The following is a 26,934-nucleotide window of genomic DNA, read 5'->3' as shown; positions in this document are numbered from 1 at the left end:
ACGACTTTCACAGAAAGACAGACAAAATGAAAAGGCAGAGGACTATGTACCAAATGAAGGAACAAGATAAAACCCCAGAAAAACAACTAAATGAAGTGGAGATAGGCAACCTATCAGAAAAACAATTCAGAATAATGATAGTGAAGATGATCTAGGACCTCGGAAAAAGAATGGAGGCAAAGATCGAAAAGATGCAAGAAATGTTTAACAAAGACCTAGAAGAATTAAAGAACAAACAGAGATAAACAATACAATAACTGAAATGAAAAATAAACTAGAAGGAATTAATAGCAGAATAACTGAAGCAGAAGAATGAATAAATGAAATGAAAGACAAAATGGTAGAAATAATTGCCAAGGAGCAGAGTAAAGAATGAAAAGAAATGAAGACAGCCTAAGAGACCTCTGGGACAACATTAAATGCACCAACATTCACATTATAGGGGTCCCAGAAGGAGAAGAGAGAAAGAAAGGACCCAAGAAAATATTTGAAGAGATTACAGTTGAAAAATTCCCTAACATGGGAAAGGAAATAGCCATCCAAGTCCAGGAAGCGCAGCGAGTCCTAGGCAGGATAAACCCAAGCAGAAACAAGCTGAGACACAAAGGAATCAAACGGACAAAAATTAAAGACAAAGAAAAATTATTGAAAGCAACAAGGGAAAAATGACAAATATACAAGGAAACTCCCATAAGGTTAACAGCTGATTTCTCAGCAGAAACTCTACAAGCCGGAAGGGAGTGGCACGATATACTTAAAGTGATGAAAGGGAAGAAACTACAACCAAGATTATTCTACCCGGCAAGGATCTCATTCAGATTCAACTGAGAAATCAAAAGCTTTACAGACAAGCAAAAGCTAAGAGAAGTCAGCACCACCAACCAGCTCTACAACAAATGCTAAAGAAACTTCTCTAAGCGGGAAACACAAGAGAAGAAAAGGACCTACAAAAACAAACCCAAAACAATTAAGAAAACGGTAACAGGAACATACATATTGATAATTACCTTAAATGTGAACGGATTAAATGCTCCAAGCAAAAGACACAGGCTCACTGAATGGACACAAAAACTCGCTGAAAGTGAGGGGATGGAAAAAGATGTTCCAAATGGAAATCAAAAGAAAGCTGGAGTAGCAATACTCATATCAGATAAAATAGACTTTAAAATGAAGAATGTTACAAGAGACAAGGAAGGACACTACATAATGATCAAGGGATCCATCAAAAAAGAAGATATAACAATTATAAATATATACGCACCCAACAGAGGAGCACCTCAATACATAAGGCAAATGCTAACAGCTATAAAAGAGGAAATTGACAGTAACACAATAATAGTGGGAGACTTTAACATCTCACTTGCACCAATGGACAGAAAACTAAGGAAACACAAGCTATAAATGATACAGACAGATTTAATTGATATTTATAGGACATTCCATCTGAAAACAGCAGAATACACTTTCTTCTCAAGTGCACACAGAACATTCTCCAGGATAGATCACATCTTGGGTCACAAATCAAGCCTCGGCAAGTTTAAGAAAATTGAAATCATATCAAGCATCTTTTCTGACTACAACGCTATGAGATTAGAAATAAATTACAGGGAAAAAAACATAAAAAACACAAACACATGGAGGCTAAACAATACGCTACTAAATGACCAAGAGATCACTGAAAAAATCAAAGAGGAATTCAAAAAACACCTAGAGACAAATGACAAGGAAAACACGACAACCCAAAACCTATGGGATGCAGCAAAAGCGGTTCTAAGAGGGAAGTTTATAGCAATACAATCCTACCTCAAGAAACAAGAATCTCAAAAAAACAATCTAACCTTACACCTAAAGGAAATAGAGAAAGAAGAACAAACAAAACCCAAAGTTAGCAGAAGGAAAAGAATCATAAAGATCAGAGCAGAAATAAATGAAATAGGAACAAAGAAAACAATAGCAAAGATCAATAAAACTAGAATCTGGTTCTTCAAGAAGATAAACAAAATTGATAAACCTTTAGCCAGACTCATCAAGAAAAAGAGGGAGAGGACTCAAATCAATAAAATTAGAAATGAAAAAGGAGAAGTTACAACAGACACCGCAGAAATACAAAGCATCCTAAGAGACTACTACAAGCAACTCTATGCCAATAAAATGGACAACCTGGAAGAAACGGACAAATTCTTAGAAAGGTATAACCTTCCAAGACTGAACCAGGAAGAAATCGAAAATATGAACAGACCAATCACAAGTAATGAAATTGAAACTGTGATTAAAAATCTTCCAACAAGCAAAAGTCCAGGACCAGACGGCTTCACAGGTGAATTCTATCAAACATTTAGAGAAGAGCTAACACCCATCCTTCTCAAACTCTTCCAAATAATTGCAGAGGAAGGAACACTCCCAAACTCATTCTATGAGGCCACCATCACCCTGATACCAAAACCAGACAAAGATACTAGAAAAAAAGAAAATTACAGACCAATATCACTGATGAATATAGATGCAAAATCCTCAACAAAATACTAGCAAACAGTATCCAACAACATATTAAAAGGATCATACACCACGATCAGGTGGGATTTACCCCAGGGATGCAAGGATTCTTCAATATATGCAAATCAATCAATGTGATACACCATATTAACAAATTGAAGGATAAAAACCACATGATCATATCAATAGATGCAGAAAAAGCTTTTGACAAAATTCAACACCCATTTATGATAAAAACTCTCCAGGGCATAGAGAGAACCTACCTTAACATAATAAAGGCCATGTGTGACAAACCCACAGCAGACATCATTCTCAATGGCGAAAAACTGAACGCATTTCCTCTAAGATCAGGAACAAGAGAAGGATGTCCACTCTCGCCACTATTTTTCAACATAGTTTTGGAAGTCCTAGCCACGGCAATCAGAGTAGAAAAAGAAATAAAAGGAATACAAATTGGAAAAGAAGAAATAAAACTGTCACTGTTTGCAGATGACATGATACTACACATACAGAATCCTAAAGATGCCACGGGAAAACGGCTAGAGCTAATCAATGAATTTGGTAAAGTTGTAGGATACAAAATTAATGCACAGAAATCCCTTGCATTCCTATACACTAACAACAAAAGATCAAAAAGAGAAATTAAGGAAACAATCACATTCACCATTGCAACAAAAAGAATAAAATACCTAGGAATAAACCTACCTAAGGAGGTAAAAGACCTGTACTCAGAAAACTATAAGACACTGATGAAAGAAATCAAAGATGACACAAAAAGATGGAAAGATATACCATGTTCTTGGATTGGAAGAATCAATATTGTGAAAATGACTGTACTACCCGAAGCAATCCACAGATTCAATGCAATCCCTATCAAATTACCAATGGCATTTTTTACAGAACTAGAACAAAAAATCTTAAAATTTGTATGGAGACACAAAAGACCCCGAATAGCCAAAGCAGTCTTGAGGGAAAAAAACAGAGCTGGAGGAATCCGACTCTCTGACTTCAGACTATACTACAAAGTTACAGTAATCAAGACGATATGGTACTGGCACAAAAACAGAAATACAAATCAATGGAACAGGATAGAAAGCCTAGAGATAAACCCACGCACCTATGGTCAACTAATCTATGACAAAGGAGGCAAGGATATACAATGGAGAAAAGACAGTCTCTTCAATAAGTGTTGCTGGGAAAACTGGACAGCTACATGTAAAAGAATGAAATTAGAACACTCCCTAGGACTTCTCTGGTGGCGCAGTGGTTAAGAATCTGCCTGCCAATGCAGGGGACACAGGGTTAATATATGGTCTGGGAAGATCCCACATGCCGCAGAGCAACTAAGCCCGTGCGCCACAACTACCGAGCCTGTGCTCTACAGCCCGCGAGCCACAACTACTTTGCCGCAACTACTGAAGCCCATGTGCCTAGAGACCGTGCTCCACAACAAGAGAAGCCACTGCAATGAGAAGCCCATGCACCACAACGAAGAGTAGCCCCTGCTCGATGCAACTCAAGAAAGCGAGCGCACAGCAACAAGGACCCAATGCAGCCAAAAATAAATAAATTAAATAAATAAATTAAAAAAAAAAAAGGAACACTCCCTAACACCATTCACAAAAATAAACTCAGAATGGATTAAAGACCGAAATGTAAGAGCGGACACTATAAAGCTCTTAGAGGAACACGTAGGAAGAACACTCTATGACATAAATCACAGCAAGATCTTTTTTGACCCACTCCCTAGAGTAATGGAAATAAAAACAAAAACAAACAAATGGGACCTAATGAAACTTAAAAGCTTCTGTACAGCGAAGGAAACCATAAACAAGACTAAAAGACAACCCTCAGAATGGGAGAAAATATTTGCAAACAAAGCAGCTGACAAAGGATTAATCTCCAAAATATATAAGCAGCTCATGCAGCTCAATATTAAAACAACAAACAACCCAATCAAAAAACGGGAAGAAGACCTAAATAGACATTTCTCCAAAGAAGACATACACATGGCCAAGAAACACATGAAAAGCTGCTCACCATCACTAATTATTAGAGAAATGCAAATCAAAACTACGATGAGGTATCACCTCACACTGGTCAGAATGGCCATCATCAAAAAATCTACAAACAACAAATGCTGGAGAGGGTGTAGAGAAAAGGGAACCCTCTTGCACTGTTGATGGGATTGTAAATTGATACAGCCACTATGGAGAACAGTATGGAGGTTCCTCAAAAAACTAAAAATAGAATTACCATATGACCCAGCAATCCCACTACTGGGCATATACCCTGAGAAAACCATAATTCAAAAAGACACATGCACCCCAATGTTCACTGCAGCACTACTTAGCCAGGTCATGGAAGCAACCTAAATGTCCACTGACAGATGAATGGATAAAGAAGATATGGTACATATATACAATGGAATATTACTCAGCCATAAAAAGGAAAGAAATTTGGTCATTTGTAGAGACGTGGCTGGACCTAGAGACTGTCATACAGAGTGACGTAAGTCAGAAAGAGAAAAACAAATATCGTATGCTAACACATATATATGGAATCTAAAAAAAAAAAAAAAAAGGTCATGAAGAACCTAGGGACAGGACGGGAATAAAGACGCAGACCTACTAGAGAATGGACTTGAGGACACGGGGAGGGGGAAGGGTAAGCTGGGACAAAGTGAGAGAGTGGCATGTATATATATACACTACCAAATGTAAAACTGATAGCTAGTGGGAAGCAGCCGCATAGCACAGGGAGATCAGCTTGGGGCTTTGTGACCACCTAGAGGGGTGGGATAGGGAGGGTGGGAGAGAGATGAAAGAAGGAGGAGATATGGGGATATATGTATACGTATACCTGATTCACTTTGTTATAAAGCAGAAACTAACACACTATTGTAAAGCAATTATACTCTAATAAAGACGTTAAAAAAAATGTGGTACATATATACAATGGAATATTACTCAGCCATTAAAAGGAACGAAATTGGGTCATTTGTAGAGACATGGATGGACCTAGAGACTGTAATACAGTGTGAAGTAAGTCAGAAAGAGAAAAATATCATATGTTAACACATATATGTGGAATCTAGAAAGATGGTACAGATGAACCATTTTGCAAGACAGAAATAGAGACACAGATGCAGAGAACAAACGTATGGACACCAAGGGGGGAAAGCAGTGTGGGGAGCGGTGGAGGTGGGATGAATTGGGAGATTGGGGTTGACATGTATACACTAATTTGTATAAAACAGATAACTAATAAAACGAATTTAAAAGAAGAAAAAAGAATGAGCTAAATGTATGTATAAAATAGATAACTAATAAGGATCTATTATATAGCACAGGGAACTACTCAATACTCTGTAGTGGCCTACATGGGAGAATAATCTAAAGAAGAGTGGAGATATATACACACACATATATATATATATAACCGATTCACTTTGCTGTACACCTGAAACTGACACAACATTGTACATCAACTATACTCTAATAAAAATTTAAAAAAAAACAAGAAGAATGAGTTAACTGTGAACACCTCACACAACGCTGCTTTCTGTCTGCTTTAAAAAGTTCATTTCATCAGAAAATTTCTTACTGTTCATAAAACCTTTCTTCTCTGCTTAGGTGAGTTAAAGCTCTGAGCCCCAGGCTACTGGGGAGGCAGAAGAGAGCCAGGCAAAACCCTGGTGCAGGCAGACTGCTGAGCCAGGCTGCTTCAGAGAATATGCAGGACTCTCAGGCAACTGTGACTGTGACATGTGCTGGTCCAGTTCTCAGCTAACCTAGCTCCAAATGTGAGAGGGCAGCACACTGGTATGTGACTCTCAGACAGGAATTATCCACGTCTCTTTCAAAGACCATCCATTCAAAGAACTGTGGTGTCAGTCTCTAGCCACAGGATGCTGGAAACAGGAAGGGCAGAAGCACTGAAGTATCAGGTACAGAAGGGGCCCAAGCGTGATGCTGGAGCAAGAGCAGCACCATGTGGCCAAATGAACAGGCGGCCGTGTTTTCACCACCTAGAACATGAAAGCTGGAAGAGATGCAACGGATCTAACGGGAGGCCCTTACCGCTTTAGAACACACACGAGCTGCACAGCACGGAGATGGGCTAAAGCCACTGCCTTTCCTTCCCACTCACCTCTGCTCCTTCTCCTCAGGGCCTACAGCGCCACCCAGTGATGAAGTGGCTAAACTGACCAGAAGAGCCAGACTCACCTCCAGGGTCTCCTCAGCAGTGCAGCCAGGCTGCTGCTGCAGCTTGCCTGTGTTCAGGGCTTCAATGTACTCATCACATTTTTTGTAGCCAGCATTCAGCAACTCATACTTGGCCTTCAGCAGGCCTTGGCCAGGTGTGACGTCACCAATCCCAATTGAGAATCCACGGTTAGCTGCAGAATAGTTGCCCGGGAGAGCAGGAAGAGAGAGCCACGGATGTTAGTCAAGCCGCTGCACAGAAACAAGTTTATACCTTCAGAGAACTTGTTACAACCCAATTAAACAAAATGTTCCTGTATCAGTCTCTAGGGAGTTACACAACAATGACTAAGACTCACTAACTCCTCTGAGACTTCACAACCTACAGTGATGTCCCAACTAACTACACTATAAACCAGACAGCCACTAAATAGTAAAGAGTGCCTGAGAAAGCCAGCTATGGAAAGTGGGCCACCTGATTGCTGGTTCTCAGCATCGCAGAGACCTTTCTGCCCCGATTCTCTCTTTCAGAAATTATTATTCCAAAATACAGAGACTAAGAAACAAATGTAAACTCCACCTTTGATGGAACTATACAGTAATCCTAACCCTTATATCTGCCTATGAGAGGTTACTGGCTTAGTAGGGTGGGGAAGGGGATGCGTAAAAGTGGCTGCAGAAAGGAGGGCCACGCGTCTGGAAAGTCTCAGAAACAAAATCCTCAGGTTCTGTGGGAGGTAATATAGGTGCTGGAAACAGGGAAACCCAGTGGAAAGTTTGTACAGGCATACCTTGTTTTATTGTGCTTCACAGATATTGTGGTTTTTAAAAAATTGAAGGTTTGTGGCAACCTTGTGTTGAACAAGTCTAAAAGCACAATTTTTCCAACAGCATCTGCTTACTTTGTGTCTCTGTGTCAAATTTCGGTAATGCTCATAATATTTCAAACTTTTTCATTATTATTATATTTTTTATGGTGATCTGTACTGTGACTACTATGACTCACTGAAGGCTCAAATGATTAGCATTTTTTAGCGATAAAGTATTTGTAATTAAGGTATGTACATTTTTTTTTTTTTTTTTTTTGCGGTACGCGGGCCTCTCACTGTTGTGGCCTCTCCCGTTGCGGAGCACAGGCTCCGGATGCACAGGCTCAGCCGCTATGGCTCACGGGCCCAGCCGCTCCGCAGCATGTGGGATCTTCCCGGACCAGGGCACGAACCCGCGTCCCCTGCATCGGCAGGCGGACTCTCAACCACTGTGCCACCAGGGAAGCCCTGTACATTGTTTTTTAAGACACAATACTATTGCACATTTAACAGACTATAGTATAGTGTAAACAACTTCTGTAACCACTGGGAAACCAAACAGTTCATGTGACTTGCTTCATTGTGGTATTTGCTTTATTGTGGTGGTCTGGAACTGAACCTGCAATGTCTCTGAGGTCTGCCTACAAGAAACAGGCCCCAGATTCTTACGCCTCTGGGAGACAGAGTGATAGAGAAGGTGTATTTGGGGATCAAGAATAGGAAGCCTTAAAAAAAAAAAAAAAAATTAAAATAAGGAAAGAAAAAGAAAAGAACTACCAGCAAGGGACTTCCCTGGTGGCACAGTGGTTCAGAATTCGCCTGCCAATGCAGGGGACAAAGGTTCAAGCCCTGGTCCGGGAAGATCCCACATGCTGCGGAGCAACTAAGCCTGTGCGCCACAACTACTGAGCCTGTGCTCTAGAGCCTGTGAGCCACAACTACTGAGCCCCTGTGCCACAACTACTGAAGCCCATGAGCCTAGAGCCCGTGCTCCACTACAAGAGAAGCCACTGCAATGAGAAGCCCGTTCACCGCATCGAAGAGTAGCCCCTGCTGGCCACAACTAGAGAAAGTCCATGTGCAGCAATGAAGACCCAATGCAGCCAAAAAAAAAAAAGAACTACTGGCAAATAAGAACAATGGTTGGGTTGGAAATTAAATATATGATAGTGAAAAAACTTTTAAAAATCAATAAAGTTGTTAAAATAAAATTGAATCCAGAAACAAAGAAATGGACAACAGGGAAAATGAGAGAATCAGTCCAAGAACTCTAGTAGACAATGAACAGAAATTCAAAAAAGAAAGAACAGAGAAAGTAAAAGGGAGAAAATGATCAGAAAAAGTACAAGAAAATATCCAGAACTGAAGGACACAAGTTGCAGATTAAGAGAGCTTATACAGTGCTCAGCGCGATGAGTGACAACAGACCCATCACAAGGTTGTGTCATTGTGAACTTTCAGAATGCCAGAAACAAAGAGGAGTCTCAAAGCTTCCAGAATAAAAAGACAATTCAGGATAAACAACAAGGTCCTAATGTGTCTAGCACAGGGAACTATATTTAATATCCTGTGATAAATCATAATGAAAAAGAACGTTAAAAAAATAGATGTGTAGAACTGAGTCACTGTGCTGTACAGCAGAGACTGGCACAACGTTGTAAATCCACTATTGCTTCAATTAAAAAAAAAAAGACAATTCAAATACAAAAATTGGGGAATAAGAACAGAAATACACTTTACAGCAGCCCTTAAAGCTACAACAGAGTAGAGCAATCCCTTCAAAATTCTCAGGGAAAATAATCTTCAGTCTAGAATTCTACACCCAGCCAAAGAGTCAAGTATAAGAGTAGACTAAAGATGTTTTTGGGCATGCAAAAAATCTCCTGGCCTGTGGTATGTTCAAAGCATAAGCAAGCAAAGGGAATAGAATAGTGCAAGGATCGTAGAGAAATACTGAGTAACCCTGTAGGGCTGAACCGTGGAAGACCCAGAGGGTGACAGTCTTGCACAGGTACCTTGGAAGCAGTCCATGAAGGGCCCTTTATGTAACAATCCTATCTGATGGGCGTTAGGGAGTTACTGTAGCTTTTGAGAAGAGAACTGAAAAGCAAATTCAAATCTGCAGCCAAACTAGTCAGTACCAAGTTAATTTCATTAAGAAAAGCATAAATAGTTTAGCCTGGAACAAGTATCTTTTCATTTGTGTGTGTGTATGTGTGTGCGGCAGGGGGATGACACAGTAAAAGAAACCCCCGAAACACCAATAACTCTTATCAATAAAACGAGGATGCTGAGATACTCACACAGGTAGACGGGGGCCAGCCTGGCGAGCCGTGACATCGCATCGGCAGCTTCGTTCTGCCCCCAGTCTCGCAGCAAAATGTAAAAAATATTGTTCTTGGATCCTGATCCCAGCGTTCCTTTGTCCATGCTGCCAGTCATCAGCTCGCTGTTCTGGATAGTGACGTCTGCAAGGAAACAACGATCATGGACTTACACAGACAATTATTACTTTGCCTCATTCCAAAAGGAATTTGAGGCAGTTGAGAAAACGTGTTCTTGCATTAAAAGTTAAAGCAGAACAAATAGATAGGCTCTTAAAGAAAATTTTTTTTGAGGGAAAAAAAGAGAAATCTGGGAAGTTCTGAAAAGCATGAAAGGTCTAGTTAGTTACCCTATAGTTCTAACTCTGAAAGGTACTAGTTGCCACTCATTGTCCTTATCTGTGAACTGTGGATGACAGTATCAAGCTCTTGCCATCTTGATGTCGTGGGGATGTTTTGAGCATCAACTCAATCATGTACAACGAAGTGTTGTTTATAAAGCACTTTGGTATTTACCTAAGACACTGAAGACTTACAGTGGCACCATCATGAAAAGCCTAAACAACAAAATGAAATTTGTATCTAGAAACAAACAATACATAATCTAAAACAAGAAGCCAAAATACGTTAAAGACCAGAGAGTATATTTTCAAAAGAATGGTTATAAACCTGGGGAAAAAAAATCAGTGCCCTTCAAAACATTTATTCTTCATCACGAGACAGCAGAAAACCCTTGACCCTCAGAGAGACTCTGCGGTTCAGTTCTTTAGCACAGAGCTCTGCAGATCCACTTCTCGTCACTAGGCCTTGCTAGCAAAACCCATTCTAAATCAGTGCTACTCAAAGCAGCCTGCTGGGGAACTGCCTGTTAGCAGCCTGGGACCCAGAAAGTAAATGCTGCCTGAACGGCATTGGTGTGTGGACCACACTTTGGACTGAATCAGTCTAGGGGACTCAGATGGCTCGCATTTAAATCCTCTCACTGTGAGAGTAGCATTAACATATATACACTACCAAACGTGAAATGGATAGCTAGTGGGAAGCAGCTGCACAGCACAGGGAGATCAGCTCAGTGCTTTGTGACCACCTAGAGGGGTGGGATAGGGAGGGCGGGAGGGAGGCTCAAGAGGGAGGAGCTATGGGGATATATGTATACATTCAGCTGATTCACTTTGTTGTACAGTAGAAACTAACACATTGTAAAGCAATTATACTCCAAGAAAGATATTAAAAAATAAATAAGTAAATAAATAAATCCTCTCACTGTTACACCTGATCTTCATGTTATCAAAACATCCATTGACCAGGTGAGGCAGGTTAAAAAAATTAGCCTCTTCAGTTATACTTTTTAGTCACACTTTTAGGCAATGAACATGTTTTTGGATATAAAATAGTAAATTAAATGCCTTAAATAACGAGACCTTTGTACGGCAAAAAAAACACAACTTAAAAAGGAAGAGAAAAGAATTTGCATTAATTGGTAGAAAAGAGTCTCAACTGAGACAAAACACGAGAAGAACATGCTAATCCTTGGGTTGGTCATGTGTCTACACGATCTCTACCTTTTAGAGAAACACCACCTGCATTTCCCTGAAGAACAAAGTTCCTGCCTAAGGCTATAGAGAAACTTGGGATTTGCAGGCTAAGCGAAGGTAACTGTTGGCCACTTGCTTTCTTGACCCCCGGCCCCACCCCATGGCTTTAACTCACAGGAATCATTGACGCAGAGGTCTTCTCCTTTGCCACAGTACTGCTTGCCCTTGGTTCGGAGGTTGGCCCTCACTGGATTGTCATCGCTGGGTCTGAGGATGACACTGAAGATCTGCTTCCCCGTCCACAGGGTGACGGGCTGAAGGAGGAAAGAAGCCAGAGCATCGGAGGGCTGAGCCTGGTCTCAACCACCCTTCATGCAAATGAGGCAAGATGGTACAGTGGTCACACACCAACCGAGCAGCAGCAGCATGTGTACACTAAGGCCACTGGTGTGTCCATACAGCCACACACACACACACACACACACACACACAGCTCTTGCACAAACCTTTAGTATTGTAGGGGGTGGGAGGCGAACTTTAATTTTCTCATCCTTGCCCACCAGTATTGAAGCAATGATCTGGCAAGCCTTGGCTCGGTCAAAGAAAGTGTCCTTAAGAGTGAGGAGATAGGCACCTGAGGAAAGAAAAGCGACGAAATTGTGAGAAAAATCGTAAGGTTTCAATTTTAAAATAAACGTGGACTATTACTAAAAGAGTGAGGTAACAGTAAAACACAGCTGCTTCTTGGCTTTCTCCTCCAACTAGAATCCAACCTCCACAGGGAAAGCGACTTTGTTTGACTGGCCGCCATGGCCCCAGCACTTAGAAAATAAAAATGTCCTGCGTATGGCAGGAGTTCACTAAATAACCCACCAATGCAAAACATCTCAAGTAGGTTCACAATCACACTTAGAAAACAAACAACAGAATTAAACACAGGCAATGAAACAGCTTTTCAAGTGGACACATGAACACGGTGAATGAGAATCCTCGTGTTCCAAAGTCTCCTTTCAAGTGAATTCCACAAACCCACCTGTCAGAAAATCCTGAATAGCAGCAATTAGTGGTTCTCCATTCCTTGGGGTTACAAGATTTGCTTTAGTCTGAAGGAAAAAAGAACCCAGTAAGTTAGCCATCCTTGGATGCATGATGCGGCCCCAAAGACCTGCACCACAAAGACTCTGAACTGTTATGAAAAAATGAAGAGTAGCAGGAAGAAGAGGCTGAGCGCTGGAAGCTAGGGTCCTTAACCGCAGCTTTGTCACTAATTTCCGTCCCTTAATCTGTCAAGGGGAGAGAAAAATTACCAGCGAGACTGACCTCAGAGGTTCCTGCACTCAAATACTGCATGAAGTAGTTTTGAGTTTCTATAAAGAACACTGCGGGTATAAGATGTTATTGTAATTAACAAATGCTCTCCTCCAAAGAAAATTTACTTCTGTGAATGAATGATGAGTAGCACTGTGTTATGTCTGAAGTCAGTCAATTCCACATTCTACAGTGACGGCAGAATTGTCGAATTTCTCTTGCGTCAGACATTAAGTTTGAACAACAGGATTTTAATTAAAATGTAATGAGTGCCCACAGTGGCAAAAATGGGTGCTACTTGTTCAGTGCATTATTAACCAATTTAAAGAAGGTTCTGTGCATCAAAGTGCATTTGCTCAAATCTTTCAACTGAGGTGTCACTGACCATGAGAGCCAACAGTCAAGTTTCTGCTATACCCTTCTCTTACCCTTTCATAACTGGCGCTCATGTATATCTACTCTCCTAGGAACCCACATTACAGGTCAGAAGACACCCACTCCGCTCAACTCCCCACCTATCAGAGAAACTATCTCCCTTATATACTGCAGGGTGTTTGCAAACAGGACAGGCTCCCCTTTCCCTCCTTTTAAGGCGCTTTTCCTCAGAAGCTGGGCTGCACCACCCTACGTACCCCCATGAGAACAAGGGCTTCTGCTTTAGCTTCTTCTGTTTGAGGAAGATGAAGGTTCATTTCATCACCATCAAAATCCGCGTTGTAGGGTGTACAGACACACTCATTAAATCTGAAGGTGCGGTGGGGTTTGACCCTGGCCTGTGGAATACAAAAAACAAACCAGGAGAAGGACTTAAGTCTTTTATCTAAAACCTTCTTGGTGCCCATACGTTTGTTCTCTAGGGTCCACATATATGCGTTAATATACGATATTTGTTTTTCTCTTTCTGACTTATGGACACTGTATGGACACCAAGGGGGGAAAGCGTAGGGGGTCGGTGGTGGTGGTGTGATGAATTGGGAGATTGGGATTGACATGTATACACTAATATGTATAAAATGGATAACTAATAAGAACCTGCTGTATAAAAGATAAATAAAATAAAATTCAAATAAAAAAATAAAAATAAAAGCTTCTTAGTTTCAACATAAAAAAAATGGCTTCCTGGAGAACTGGACACTTTACATTTAAGGAAGTAAATTTCCAGTATGTTCTGGCAAGTAACATGTCACTTGTGGTCTCATTCAAGTAGCTTTATTAGATCAAAACAACACAATGAATTTGCTTTAATACTATGAGGCAAACATCAACACAGAAGCCATGAGAAAGGGGTTCCCACTGGCCAATGATGTCACAATTTGCTATTAAAAGGTTAATGGCAGAAATTGAACAAAACACACTGACGAAATAAAAACTCATGATGACACTGAAAAAAAGGAAAGCCAAAACAAACAAAACCCCCAAACCAACCTAGTTGGAAGAAACTGAGCACCGAAGTTTTATGCCCTAAACTGACAAAAAAGGAGAAAGAATTAGACGCTTCTTCTGCCTTTCCTTTATGAATTCTATTTTTTGGGTAAGTAAATAGCCCTAATTAACAAGGGAAAATTATTAATTACAAGAGTGGTAGGTATTAAATGTGAAAGGAATGTTAAATTAGAAAATCACTGTTTTGTGACCCAATGAAATAATGTAGGCAATGATCATAAATGGAAGAGATCATTAGAGAAAAGGCTAATAAGGGACATTTCAAGAGAGGCACCAGGCTGAAGCATCTGAATCCCTAACCTTCTCAGCATAACTAAAGTGGGCCAGCCAGACAACATGTGTCTCCTGAAATATGGCAAGAGGAAGCAGCCAGCACCACCTATGAGTTATTTTGGCCAAAAAGTTGAACCTGAATCTGATCATCCTTTGAGAGCTAATTTCCAGTCTACAGGAATAAAATGAAGCATGAAGGAACCCTTACACCACACACAGGCAGACAAACAGAGAACATGCGACATTCTTCAGGACAAATGACCTGTTTTTTTCCAACAATGACACTGAAATTAAAAGAAGGAGGTGGGACATTACCAGATCAATAGAGGCTTCAGACATGTATCAGCTAAACGTAATGTGTAGACTTTGCATCTTGATTTGAACAAACTAGTTGCAAAAAGATTCTGAGACACTTGGGGAAATCTGACTGTGGACAGGGTACTAGACAACACCAAGGAATGACTTCATTTTGTGAGGTGTGACACGGGCACTATAATTACGTGTGTCTTGCAGAAGTAAGCTGAATACACATGGCATCTGGGTTCACAAAGAAAAAAACAGAGAGAAAACTAGTGTGGCGAAATCTTGAAAATTACTGACTACAGAGGATGGGACTGTGAGTTCATCACAGTACTCTTTCTATTTTTGTATATATTTGAAAATTTTCAAACAAAAGTATTTTCTATGCTAAAATGCCCCAAAGCCAAGCAAAAGTTTCCAGAAAGGGAAAGCTTCTGTTTGCCTCCTAGATCTCAATAATCATAACTCCATAATCATAAACTGCATCTTTGGTATTTCCACCACTGAGCAAAAAGATTGATGTAATGTTTTCACAAACTACTAAAAAAAGGAATCTAGAAAAACACTACCTTAGGAGCCTGTTTAAACACTGTGCAAATGCTCAGGGATTTAATGGCTTTGCAGACAGGAGAATTTATGAATATTCAACAAATTAAAGTTGCATCTTGTTTCCATTTTAAATCTCCAAAAAAGGAACTGCTGCTGTTGCAAAAAGTAAACCACCCCAAAAAATACGGTTCAAGGTCTTAGTTGGAGGACTACTGCAAACAGAAATCCTGTAAGCATTTTAGTTCCTTAGTTAATATGCTATTTTAAATCAATTTTCTGCCATATCTATTTTACATAACTTTGTGCACACACATATGTGTATATATGTTGTTTGCAAGTGAAATCACGGTAGTCACTTTCACACTAATTTTCAATTAGTTCCTGTTTTACTGTTGTATGAATAGTATGTTACAACTATTAAAAACATTGAAGGGAAGTTTGAAATTTAAGAGTTTCACTCAAACTAAAAAACGAGAGAAGAGGAAAACCAAGAGTTATGAAAATTTGAGATTACTGGCAACTTAAATTTTAGAAGTCTGGAATTTAGCATGGCACACACAGCAAAGTTCCACCCAACAGAAATAAAAACCAGTCTCATGCTCACCAGATGCGCCATAATGCTCAATTTGTGCAGCGAAGGCTGCCGATTGAACAGAACCACGTCTCCATCTATGAGGTGTCTCTCCACAATGTCCCCATACTTGAGCTCCTGAGCCATCTTTTCTCTGTTTCCGTATTTCAAAAACCTTAACATACAATAATAGACATAATCTGTGAGAACAAAGTTTCCTCAGCAAGTTTCTCCCTCTTCATATCAGGATTCAGTCTCTAAAATGATCACTTTTCATTGTATTTAAGGTGCCTCCATATGCCATTAATTAAACTACAACAACAACAATAAAATTTTATTTTATTTTATTTTTTTGGCTGAGCCGCATGGCTCGTGGGATCTTAGTTCCCTGACCAGGGATCAAACCCTGGCCCCCAGCAGTGAAAGCGCTGAGCCCTAATCACTGGACCCGCAGGAAATTCCCTAAACTACAACAAACTGCTTGTAAGATCTATCTTAATTTTAGAAATGTCAAGATATGATAAAAGCATCTCTTGGAATCACAGAAATAGAGTAATAAACCAGCTTCTCCCACACGGCCCTGGTGATATGTCTGAATCTCATGAGATAAAAAGGCACTGGTGATCAGCTCATCTAACTGTGAAAAGCCAGAACGGGCAAAATGCATGTCTCCTGGGTCATGAGCACACTGAGGTAACCCCAGGGCGCCCAGGTGACATAGAAAATGATCTGCTTTCATATCCCAATGCATTCTGTCTTTCTAGATCCAATAACATTAAATGCTATGGAATAAATGCACACCGTACGTACATTCAACAAGCCAAGCAGAGCAAACGAGCAATGTACCTAGGCTCACTGCAATTTAAATAGATATTTTCCACGTGCTACAATATCACAGCAATTATACTTTGGAGTGCATTCTGTGCTAAGTATGGTGACAGTAAGCTTGGTCATGAGAAGACAGTTACATCCAACAAGATCGGGAAAGCATTACCTTTTCATTTGCATGTGTCTCTGCTGAATGAAATTGGCTCCTGGGTGAACTTCAGGGCCATTTCGAACCAGCTTCCTCAAAAAGTTGATGTTTGCCTTGTTCACCTGGCGGACCACATTATAAAGCAGAATGAGACACTGTTAATTCTAGAAGCTAGCACACTATACTGAACTGGATCTCAGTCGTTACTTTCCTTATCTTGTCCTAGGAGAAAGAGAGGCACCTGCAGGCACCCTGCTGCCAGGGTCTTGAGTGTAAGGACAACAACGGGATGGTACCAGGTTCAAGTCTGAACTTGGTCACTCACTTGCTGGGTGACAGGGCCAAGGCCTTTACCGGCCTTTGGTTTCCCTAGTGGTTCAACGAGTGGACTGGAATGATCTATAGGGACCTTCCAGCATTCTGTAATCCTAAAAACAGGTGCCAGCTTCATCTGCAATGATTTTCCATGGGCTTCTAAGGTTTAAAAGTTGTGACACCAGCACCATAGGCCCTGGTCTGTACCGCCATGTCCTGTAGCCTCTTGGACAACAGTCTCATGGGACACCACTTCAGAGAAGGAAACTCTGGATCATTAGTAACTCAACCGAGGACACTTTCTACACAAGCTTAACCAGAAGCCTCTGTGGTTTGGGCTAATTATGACTCTCAAGGGCAAAGCCAAGGGCAATCAATATCCTCCTGTTACCAGGCCTTTTGATTATCTACACCTCGGTTAAAAAAAAAATACTGTAAATACCAGTTTACACTCATGATGAATAAGAATTGAGTGTAAAGCAGTACAGCCTTTCTGGTTATGCATCAATAGCCTTAAAATATTCAAAGTCTTTGATTCACTGATTCTAATGTTTTAAAAATAATAACTATCCCAAGAAAATTAACTGGTGTTGTGTTTATCATAAGTTACTTTAACACCTGAGGTATGAACTAAGATGGATGTTAAAGATGACATTATTTGGAAAAAAAAAAGTTGCAGACTTGTCTGTTCAATGTATATCTGAGTATATATACATAAAGGCAGACACAACTGTGGCTGTACGTGTTGTAGATACCACACGTGGTGACATATGTATGAAGCAAACTGGAAAGATAAACACACATGCCAAACTGTGGGTCGGGTGGGTTACTGGGGATTTTCCACTGTCTGTTGTTTGGAATCTCAGAACATGACACAAAAGACTGGATTCAGACAAAATATTGAGCAACTCAATGTACCTACCTTCTCAGGGAAAGTTAGAATTTTGGCCACGTGGACTGGCACAGCTACCTCATCAATTCGGAGGTTGGGGTCAGGTGAGATGACTGTTCTGCCAGAAAAATCCACTCTTTTTCCTGAGAGATTGCCTCTAAATCGACCTAAATAAATAAAAATATATCACAGGCCTCCAAGGTACAACGTGTGCTGTTGGGGGCAATGTGACCAGAAAGCCCAAGGTGAGTCCGTGACCTCCAACTAGATAAGCTGGACATACGTTCCCCAAAATGAAACAAAGGCAGTAGACCGTCTCCTGCACACATCTTTGGACACGTACCCTGTTTTCCCTTCAGGCGCTGGACGAACCCTCTGGTCCATTTCTTGGGCGCCATGTTGAGGGGAATGCCTGAGAGCTCACTGTTAATGTAGAGGGCGCACTGCAGCTGCAGGAAATCCCAGTCTTCCATGATCATCTGGGTCTTAGCTCCTGATATCCGATGCTAAGAATAAGCAGAGGATAAACAGAAACAAGTCTGGTTCATTTGACTTTCTCCATCAGACACTTCTGTTTTCATGCTAATGGGAAGCACTGACCTTTTTTTTTTTTTTTTTTTTGCGGTATGTGGGCCTCTCACTGTTGTGGCCTCTCCCATTGCGGAGCACAGGCTCCGGACCTGCAGGCCCAGCGGCCACGGCCCACGGGCCCAGCCGCTCCGCGGCATGTGGGATCCTTCCGGACCGGGGCACGAACCTGAGTCCCCTGCATCGGCAGGTGGACTCTCAACCACTGCGCCACCAGGGAAGCCCCACTGACCTTTTTAATGACATCATTTAGGAAAATGATTTCTGTCAATTTCATCGTCAGATCATCTTCGTTGGTGCCAGACTTCAAATCGCTCACGACAGAGGGTCTAATACACAGAGGAGGCACTAAAAGTCGTGTGAGAATCAAATCGGAGGGCTTTCCAGCTTCTGGATTCATCAGAAGTAGAGGGACATCTTCAGCTGGGATTCGTTTAAATAAATTCAGAACTACTAAGGGATTCAAGTTTTCCTATGGAAAGGAGGGAAGGAAGGAGTGGAGATACATGTTAGTTTTCCACAGCTTAGGCAAAGGTTTACTTCTACATGTCCTCTAACCTATCTGCCACTTAAATGATAATATGCCCAAGTGATGACAGAGACTTCTGATAACATGCTACGCTGCAAGGGCCCTAAAAATGTTCATGCCTTTTATTCCAATAATTTAAGCCAACAATTCCACTCCTCGTAATTATTCCAAAGGGTATGATTTTAGAAATTAACAGAAAGATTCAGCTACGAGGATGTTCACTAAAGCTGTTCTTAATGGTGAAATGCTGGAAACAGCCTGACAGATGACTGAGTCAATAAAATCATGGTACATCCATACATGAAAAACTATGAAGCTATTAAAAACAAAAAAGAAGCTACGGAAATGTGGCTACTGCCATGAAAGGTGTTCACAAAATATTGGTAAATGAGATAAGTATGTCTATGATGTGACATAGCTATGATGTCTATGATGTACATCTATACAGAAAAGAGGAAATGGAAGAGTTTACCAAGGTGTGAACAGGGCTGTCTTTAGATGAGTGGAATGATCATCTTTTTGCTTCTTTTTTTACATTTAAACCTTCTGTAGTGAACTTATATTGTCTTTGTATTAACTTCACTTAATAGACGTGCTAGGCTCATGAGAACTATGTAAATTATCATAGATATTCAAACATCAAAGCTAAGAATGGTCAGATTGTGTTGTTGCTGGTTATTAAATTTTCTTGGGATCAAAGGTTTTGACTGAGACTATATGTTATAAGCAGCATTTGCTATGCAATAACTTAATGAGAAGTTAAGAAAGAAACGTTTGAAAAACGTTTGAACAGCCAGCTACTGCTCTTAGAACACTGCCAACGAAAAGTTTCTGTGGTCCCGCCCTGGAGGATGGCAGTGCCGCTGGGTTCTTCTAGGAATCCCTCCAGAGGTTTTCCGGTCTGGGTCCCTGTCCAGAGAAGAATGCCCCTCCTCAGCACCCCTGTCTCCCAGTGATGGGCACCTCGCTGCCACCAGAAGCAATCAGGGAGGAAGTATAAAACTAATAGAATTCTAGAACGGCATGAAGGCCAGATGTCACCTGCAGTACCACAGTCAGTCCTAGATGAGAACGTCATGGAGCTGGAGGCCGTCCAGGAGGGCAAGGAAGGCAGGAGGACTGGCAGGAGCCTGGAAACCAGTTCTCAGCAAGAGCAGCTACCCGAGAGTGACAGAACAACTGCATCCCAAGAGGCACGTGCAAGAGGCGGCTGACTTACTGTTACGCGCCAGGAAGCAGAGTCAGGGACTGCTGGACGGTAGAGCAGGGCTCAGCTTTGTACATGGCGCAATACCCTAACAGCTTGAGTTCTCTAGCAATGCAGCGTGGCTGCCTCGGGTGGTGGTGAGATGACACGGCTAGAAAGACATCAGCCAGGGCAGCCTAACACTCAGTCTGCAGGGATGATGCCATCTATGGAGAGACTCTTATCTGCAGGTCCACCACCCCCTGCATTTGTATTAAAATTGGGAATGGATATATGTTAGTCTTCTGGGGAGAGAGTCCAGAGTTCTTGTCAAGTCCAGGTTGGGTCGCATGTCTAAGGTCACAGAATAAATAAGCGGCAGAGCTGGGCTCTAATCTCAGGTCTGTCTGACCCCAAAGCCAAAGCTCTTAAGCACCACCCTAAACCGCGTCTAAGGTGTCGCCTGGGTCAGGTGAGCTGGGGCGGACAGGGAGATGGTGGCAGTGGGGGACACCCTGAGAGGCAATCTAGATGCGTGAGACAAGTGACTCCTAAGTGGGAGGGGGTCACCTCCTGGGCCCAGCCATTTAGGCCTAGTCACTTGGAGACTTTTCCAAACAAGATGCCTCCCAGGCCCCAGTGGAGAATTCTATTGCAGAGTGTGTGGAGCAGAGAAGCGGTCCCCAGCAAGTGAGGACAGTGGCCGCAGGGGTCCAGGCAGAGAGCTGGCAGGAGAAAGTGGTAGTGGATGCCAGGCAGGTTGATCTCGGAGCAGCAGGGGAGGCTGCAAGTAAGGCCACACCCCAGAGAGCTGGGGCACCCCTCAGGCTCACTGACAAGGCTGCCAGCCAGGTTTCTGATTGCTTTCTACACAGCCATCAGCCTGGAAGGTAGAATTCTTCTACACTCATGACAGTAGAAGGACAAGATCCACTTTCTCAGCCTGCACTTTCACTTCCTCTGCAGGAGCTTAGTTCTAACTGCCTTGAAGACACCTCCACTGGAATGCACTGCTGATGCCCTCCCCCATTTCCAGGAGAACTTCCATGTTTCCAGATGCTTGCGCATGGGCACCCGCTCGCCTCTGACCACCCTCTCACACCCAGCGCTACAGTGGCTGGTCATCAATTCCTGTCCATTCTGACTGCATACGATGACTCTGCCCCTGGCTCCACTATCACTACGCAGGTTCAGGATCTGTTTGCTTTTTGCATCCCCACCCCCCAAATCAAGGCATAATTTAAATACAGAAAATTGCACAAATCTTAAAGAGATTGATAAATTTTTACATGTATACACTGGTACACATATACCACCATTCAAATCAAATAAAGAATATGTCCCTCTCTCCAGAAAATACCCTGATATCCCCTTTCCCAGTCAGTACTAAGCCCTTACCCCAGATCAGTCTTGCCTGTTCTTAGACTTGATCTAAATGGAATCATACGCTTTGTACTCTCTTGTATAAAGCTGCTTCCTCTCAGCAGGATCCTGAGATTCAGCCAGGCTGTGTGTGTCAGCTCATTCCTTTCATTTCGGGATACTATCCCATTGTGTAGATCTGTGACAATTTCTACATTCTCCTGTTGACAGGCATCTGGGCTGTTTCGAATTCTGGCTTTTATTAATAAAGCTGTAATGAACATACTTGTACAAATATTTCTGTGGACATATGTACTCATCTCTCTTGGGTATACACCTAAGAGTAAAGCTGCTGGATCACTGGGTGAGTGTGGGTCTTATTTTATAAGAAATTGCCAAACTGTTGTTTGGAGTGGTGGAAACGTTTCACATGGCCACCATCAATGTAGGAGGGCCAGCTGCTTCAGATCCTTGCCAGCACTCGGTTTTCAGTTGTTTTACATTTTAATTTTGCTGAGAGGGTCTGTGTGTGTGTAGTTTTAATTAGTATTTCCCTGATGAGTGACAACATTGAACTTTTCATCTACTGATTGGCCATTTGAATATAACCTCTTGTGAAGTGCCAATTGAAGTCTTGCTTCTGCTTTCAAAAATCGGGGTTTTCTGGGACTTCCCTGGCGGTCCAGTGGTTAAGACTCCACCCTTCCACTGCAGGAGGAACGGGTTCAATCCCTGGTCAGGGAACTAAGATCCTGTATGCCGTGTGGTGCAGCCAAAAATAAATAAATAAAATTAAATTAAAAAATTCGGGTTCCCCCCCTTACTGATCTATAAGAACTGTGTCCTATATTCTGGACATGAGAGTCCTTTATCAGACAGATGAAGTGTGACTATTGCTCCCACTATGTGATCTGCTTTTTCATTTTTGTAATGGTGTCTTCTGATGAACAGTCAGGCTCTTCTAAAATTTCGTTATTAATTCTCGTCCCTTCCCTGCTCAAAATCTCAATGGCTCCACATCCCCCAAGAGTGGGATGCCCTCTGGAAAGCAGACTCAGCTGTTCGTCCTTTCTACAGCACAGGCTATGCTCCGATGGCCTTGGCTAGGACTCTCCCTCCACCGCTCACTGTTATCTTGGGCGACGCTGCCGCATGGTTGCTGCGAGGATTAAATACAAGGCAATCCACAGAAAGAACTTGGAACAGTGCTGGAAGGCAAAAGCAGTCACTACATGCAAGGTGTTTTTAGTAGCGCCGTCAGGACTTTCAAACAGAACCTCAGCTTCAGAACAAGCCTGAACGCTGCCACCTGGATGTGCTGAGCTTGTTGCCCTTGACTCTCTAAACCCTACTCAAGTTTAAGGACCAGAACAAACCACACCTTTCTTCACAGTCCCCCCTAACCAAGTCCAAAGTGACATATTCCTCCGGATTTCCCACTGAACTCACTGTCCTTGCCATTCCTGTGACAGTTGGCACTGTGCCCCATGGTATTGGCTATGTTTTCACAGATTAGTGACCTACGACACATCTAAACCGTGGGATCCCTGAGCACAGACCCACTGCCTTGCAGTTCCTGACGCTCCCCCGCAGGTCTGACAGTTTGGTACTTAGCAGCCACTCAACTAATTTCTTAGTTTGGTATACTATCAATTCTAGAAGGTACCAAGTGACTTAAGTGCTAATCAAACTCAGAACAAGACACTTCATAAAATTCTACTAATGAAGTTTGTGCCAGGTAAAGTACCTACAAATTCTTCTATGTCATTTTGCATGTGAGAAACAGGATCGCTCAGTGTATGCCCTACACAGCTGTAATTTTACAATCTTCTACAATGAAAATGTAACGCGTGTTACCCGTACAATTAAAAACGTGTTAGTTACGAGGCTGGTGCACATTGAACTTAGTGCCAGATGGATGCCTGTCATGTGGAGTACTCCCGGAGATCTAGCTCCAGTGGACCTCTCATTCTGGAGGAAGCTGTGTACCCAGAGGGGGAGGGAGAGGACATTCCATGCAGAGGGGGGCAGGCTTGCGTTCCAGGCTCACCTGTGCCCTCCCCAGTAGAGGCTCTACTTCTTTGTTATGCTCGATGGCGGTTTCGAAGGACTGAAGGAAATTTGACACGATAGGATCCACCACTTTCTTGTTGGTCTTGTATTTCTCATGGATTATCTTCAGTAACCCACATTTCTTTACAGTACCTGTAAGAGTTAATTTATTTTACCACGGTTGGAAAAATCAGGTTCTTGGTTAGGCTGGCCTGAGGCTGCGGTCTAGGAAATGCAGTTACAGAAACTGCCGCCACAACGAAAGATGAGAGGTGCAGCCACTCACCATTAAAGGCGCCACAGTGATGGCACGTGTTCTTCTTCCGGCATTTATCAGAGATTTTCTTCTTCAGCCCTCGCTTCTGGAGGTAAGTCAGGCCGGGCCTCTTTAGATAATCCAGAAACTGCTTCTTCTCCTCCTGGGACAGCATGATGTGGCAGCAGGTTTTACAGATCATCTTTTTAAAATGAAACAAAACAGGTAAAAGGATAAGAGAGGATGACAGAGTCTTTTCTTTCAATTCCTTTAAAACAAACTTTTTTGATACGATCTCCTGAGCTTTGGCCAGTAATAGATTTTTTTCTAAGTCTCTTCTTTTTTTAAAAAAGCCACCACCCCCCCTTGCCCAGGACACTTAGCTACAATGTACAGATCTACATGAAGACACGCAAAGGCAGCCCATGTTCACCAGAATGCTGGCCATAGTCAGAGCCAGCTGGTGGCATTTTTGTCAACTATTTTTTCTTTTTTGTGCTGTTCTGTACTGCTTGAATTACTAATATTTTTTACAATGCCTATCTACCACCTACTCAAGGAAAACCAAGGAAAAAGAATTTTTAAGCAATTTAGCTTATTGCAAGATGAAATATTGTTTTTAGTATAAGAATGTTCTCTACATGTATCTCCCACCACTCATCATTCCCAAGCTCACTCTAATGCCCCTAGATCAATAACTCCCAGGTTTATACCTTGGAGATGAACACATACATGCTTACCTGTAAGATACCTATGACTGCTCGGAAGTACCCTACATGAAAACATGGCAATTCCAAGTCAATGTACCCATAGTGGCCCAGACAGTCAGCCAAGTTCTTCCCACAGGTTTCACAAGGACGGTCCTTCTCACTCGTACCCTGTGGATAAAAGCACACCATAATCAATGGAGACCAGTGGACAGGAAAGTGGGACCAGTCCTCACAGGTGACCAGGGGACTCAGAGTCAGAATCACCTGGGAAACTGCAGGGTATTCACATCCGCCTGACCAAAGGAGGCTGGCGTCCCTGAGAGGCGCAGGGGAATGGGGGAGGTGGAAGGAAGCCCTTGCTTCTTCCTCTTTGGTAAGTCACCAGTTTCATCAGCAAGTGAAAACACATGGAACCAGGAAGGGCAGGGGTCTTACCATCCTGTGGTCAAGCACCCCATATAGCAGTGGGGCATGGTTGTTGTCCTGGCTATACAGGTTCTTACTCACAACCTGGATGTGAGCCTGCTGGCGCATCTCCTCAGCTGACTTCATTCCAAAACAGATGTGGCTTCTGGGATGGAAAGAGATAGGGGAACAGTTACATCAAAACCACTTACCAAAAATAGCATTTATGCATATGACCCACCATAAGCAACCTTGCCCTTCCAACTCCCTATAGGCTCTGCTCTCTCATTATTAAATGTCACTTCATCCTGCTGACTCGTTCCCTCTTAAGTTTCTTTTGTGGTCTCTTCTACTGCCTTCTCTTGAATATTGGCATCTCTCCCTACCTAGGGTTACAACCCTCAAACTTTTTTCATTCTACACATTCTTTCTGAGTGGTGTCTGTCTAATCTCTCTCTGCAGGCCAGCTATCTCCACTCAGCTGGAGACCATACAGATACTTCTTCTGGACAGTTAACAGGCACCTCAAACTCAGCACATCTAAAACAAAGCCCGGAACTTTCTCTCCCAAATCTGTTCCTTGTTCATTTTCCAAAAAAAACTGGGGGTTTACGTATGATGTGCCAGGCACCATCCTCAGGGGCTGAGGATACAGATTAGATAAGACAGGGAATTCCCTGACAACATGGGGCTCAATTTCAGGGAGGGCAAGACAGAGAATAAACAAATAGATACACAAAAGTGAATAGATGCAGGGGAGGAAAATGACGTGAAGCGGTAGAGGAGAGTCTGAGGAGACCATGTCGTGTGGCCAGAAAGTCTGGAAAATTGACATTTCCGCTGAATTCTGAATAAGAGGGAGCCAGCTGTAAGATTGCCCAACCAAGAAATTCTGTGTGTCAATCTCATTTCTCCCTTACCCATCCCTACCAATCCTGTCAATTTCACACCCCTCAAACTGAGAGAATGGCCATCATCAAAAAGTCTACAAATAGTAAATGCCACAGAGGGTATGGAGAAAAAGGAACCCTCCTACACTGTTGGTGGGAATGTAAATTGGTACAGCCACTGTAGAGAACAGTATGGAGGTTCCTTTAAAAAGTAAAAATAGAGCTACATATGATCCTGCCATCCTACTCCTGGGCATATATCCCGAGAAAACTATAATTTGAAAAGCTACATGCACCCCAATGTTCGTTGCAGCACTATTTACAATAGCCAGGACATAGATGCAACCTAAATGTCCATCAACAGATGAAGGATAAAGATGTGCTGTAGATATATACAGATATATGCATATATATATATATTTACAAACACACCCACACAGTGAAATACTAGCCATAAAAATGAAAGAAATAATGCCATTTGCAGCAACACAGATGGATCTAGAGATTATCCTAAGTGAAGTAAGCCAGACAGAGAAAGACAAATATCACATGATACTGCTTATATGTGGGGGAAAAAAAAGATACAAATAAACTTATTTACCAAATAGAAATAGGACTTTCCTGGTGGGGCATTGGTTAAGAATCCGCCTGCCAATGCAGGGGACACAGGTTTGAGCCCTGGTCCGGGAAGATCCCACATGCCGCGGAGCAACTAAGCCCGTGCGCCACAACTACTGAGCCTGTGCTCCAGAGCCCGCGAGCCCCAACTACTGAAGCCCGCGCGCCTAGAGCCCGTGAGCCACAACAACTGAGCCTGCGCTCTAGAGCTCACGAGCCACAACTACTGAGCCCGCGTGCAGCAACTACTGAAGCTTGTGCACCTTGAGCCCGTGCTCTGCAACATGAGAAGCCCGTGCACCGCAACAGAGTAGCCCCTAGTGGACGCAACTAGAGAAAGCC

At 42.3% G+C, this 26,934-nt stretch overlaps 1 protein-coding gene across 2 annotated transcripts in view; it reads right to left on the bottom strand.

Annotated features, from left to right (window-relative positions):
- Positions 1–26,934, bottom strand: part of POLR3A (RNA polymerase III subunit A) — a 54,630-nt gene that overhangs the window by 26,263 nt on the left and 1,433 nt on the right. For both annotated transcript variants that reach the window (XR_012326572.1, XM_019935973.3), the window contains exons 2-16: positions 25,115–25,250; positions 24,710–24,847; positions 24,000–24,171; positions 23,712–23,866; positions 18,817–19,056; positions 18,340–18,502; positions 18,027–18,163; positions 16,808–16,911; positions 15,847–15,988; positions 13,310–13,450; positions 12,403–12,472; positions 11,876–12,003; positions 11,545–11,683; positions 9,814–9,978; positions 6,723–6,895 (exon numbers count right to left, since the gene is read on the bottom strand). Coding sequence is in view for 1 of the 2 variants with exons in the window: in XM_019935973.3 (XP_019791532.1) it covers positions 6,723–6,895; positions 9,814–9,978; positions 11,545–11,683; positions 11,876–12,003; positions 12,403–12,472; positions 13,310–13,450; positions 15,847–15,988; positions 16,808–16,911; positions 18,027–18,163; positions 18,340–18,502; positions 18,817–19,056; positions 23,712–23,866; positions 24,000–24,171; positions 24,710–24,847; positions 25,115–25,250 (2,203 nt within the window). In the remaining variant the exon portion in view is untranslated. The remainder of the gene's footprint in view (positions 1–6,722; positions 6,896–9,813; positions 9,979–11,544; positions 11,684–11,875; positions 12,004–12,402; positions 12,473–13,309; positions 13,451–15,846; positions 15,989–16,807; positions 16,912–18,026; positions 18,164–18,339; positions 18,503–18,816; positions 19,057–23,711; positions 23,867–23,999; positions 24,172–24,709; positions 24,848–25,114; positions 25,251–26,934) is intronic.

This window comes from Tursiops truncatus, chromosome 16 (genome assembly GCF_011762595.2).
Source record: "Tursiops truncatus isolate mTurTru1 chromosome 16, mTurTru1.mat.Y, whole genome shotgun sequence".
NCBI classification, from domain to species: domain Eukaryota; kingdom Metazoa; phylum Chordata; class Mammalia; order Artiodactyla; family Delphinidae; genus Tursiops; species Tursiops truncatus.
This window is presented reverse-complemented; position numbering and strand designations above follow the sequence as displayed.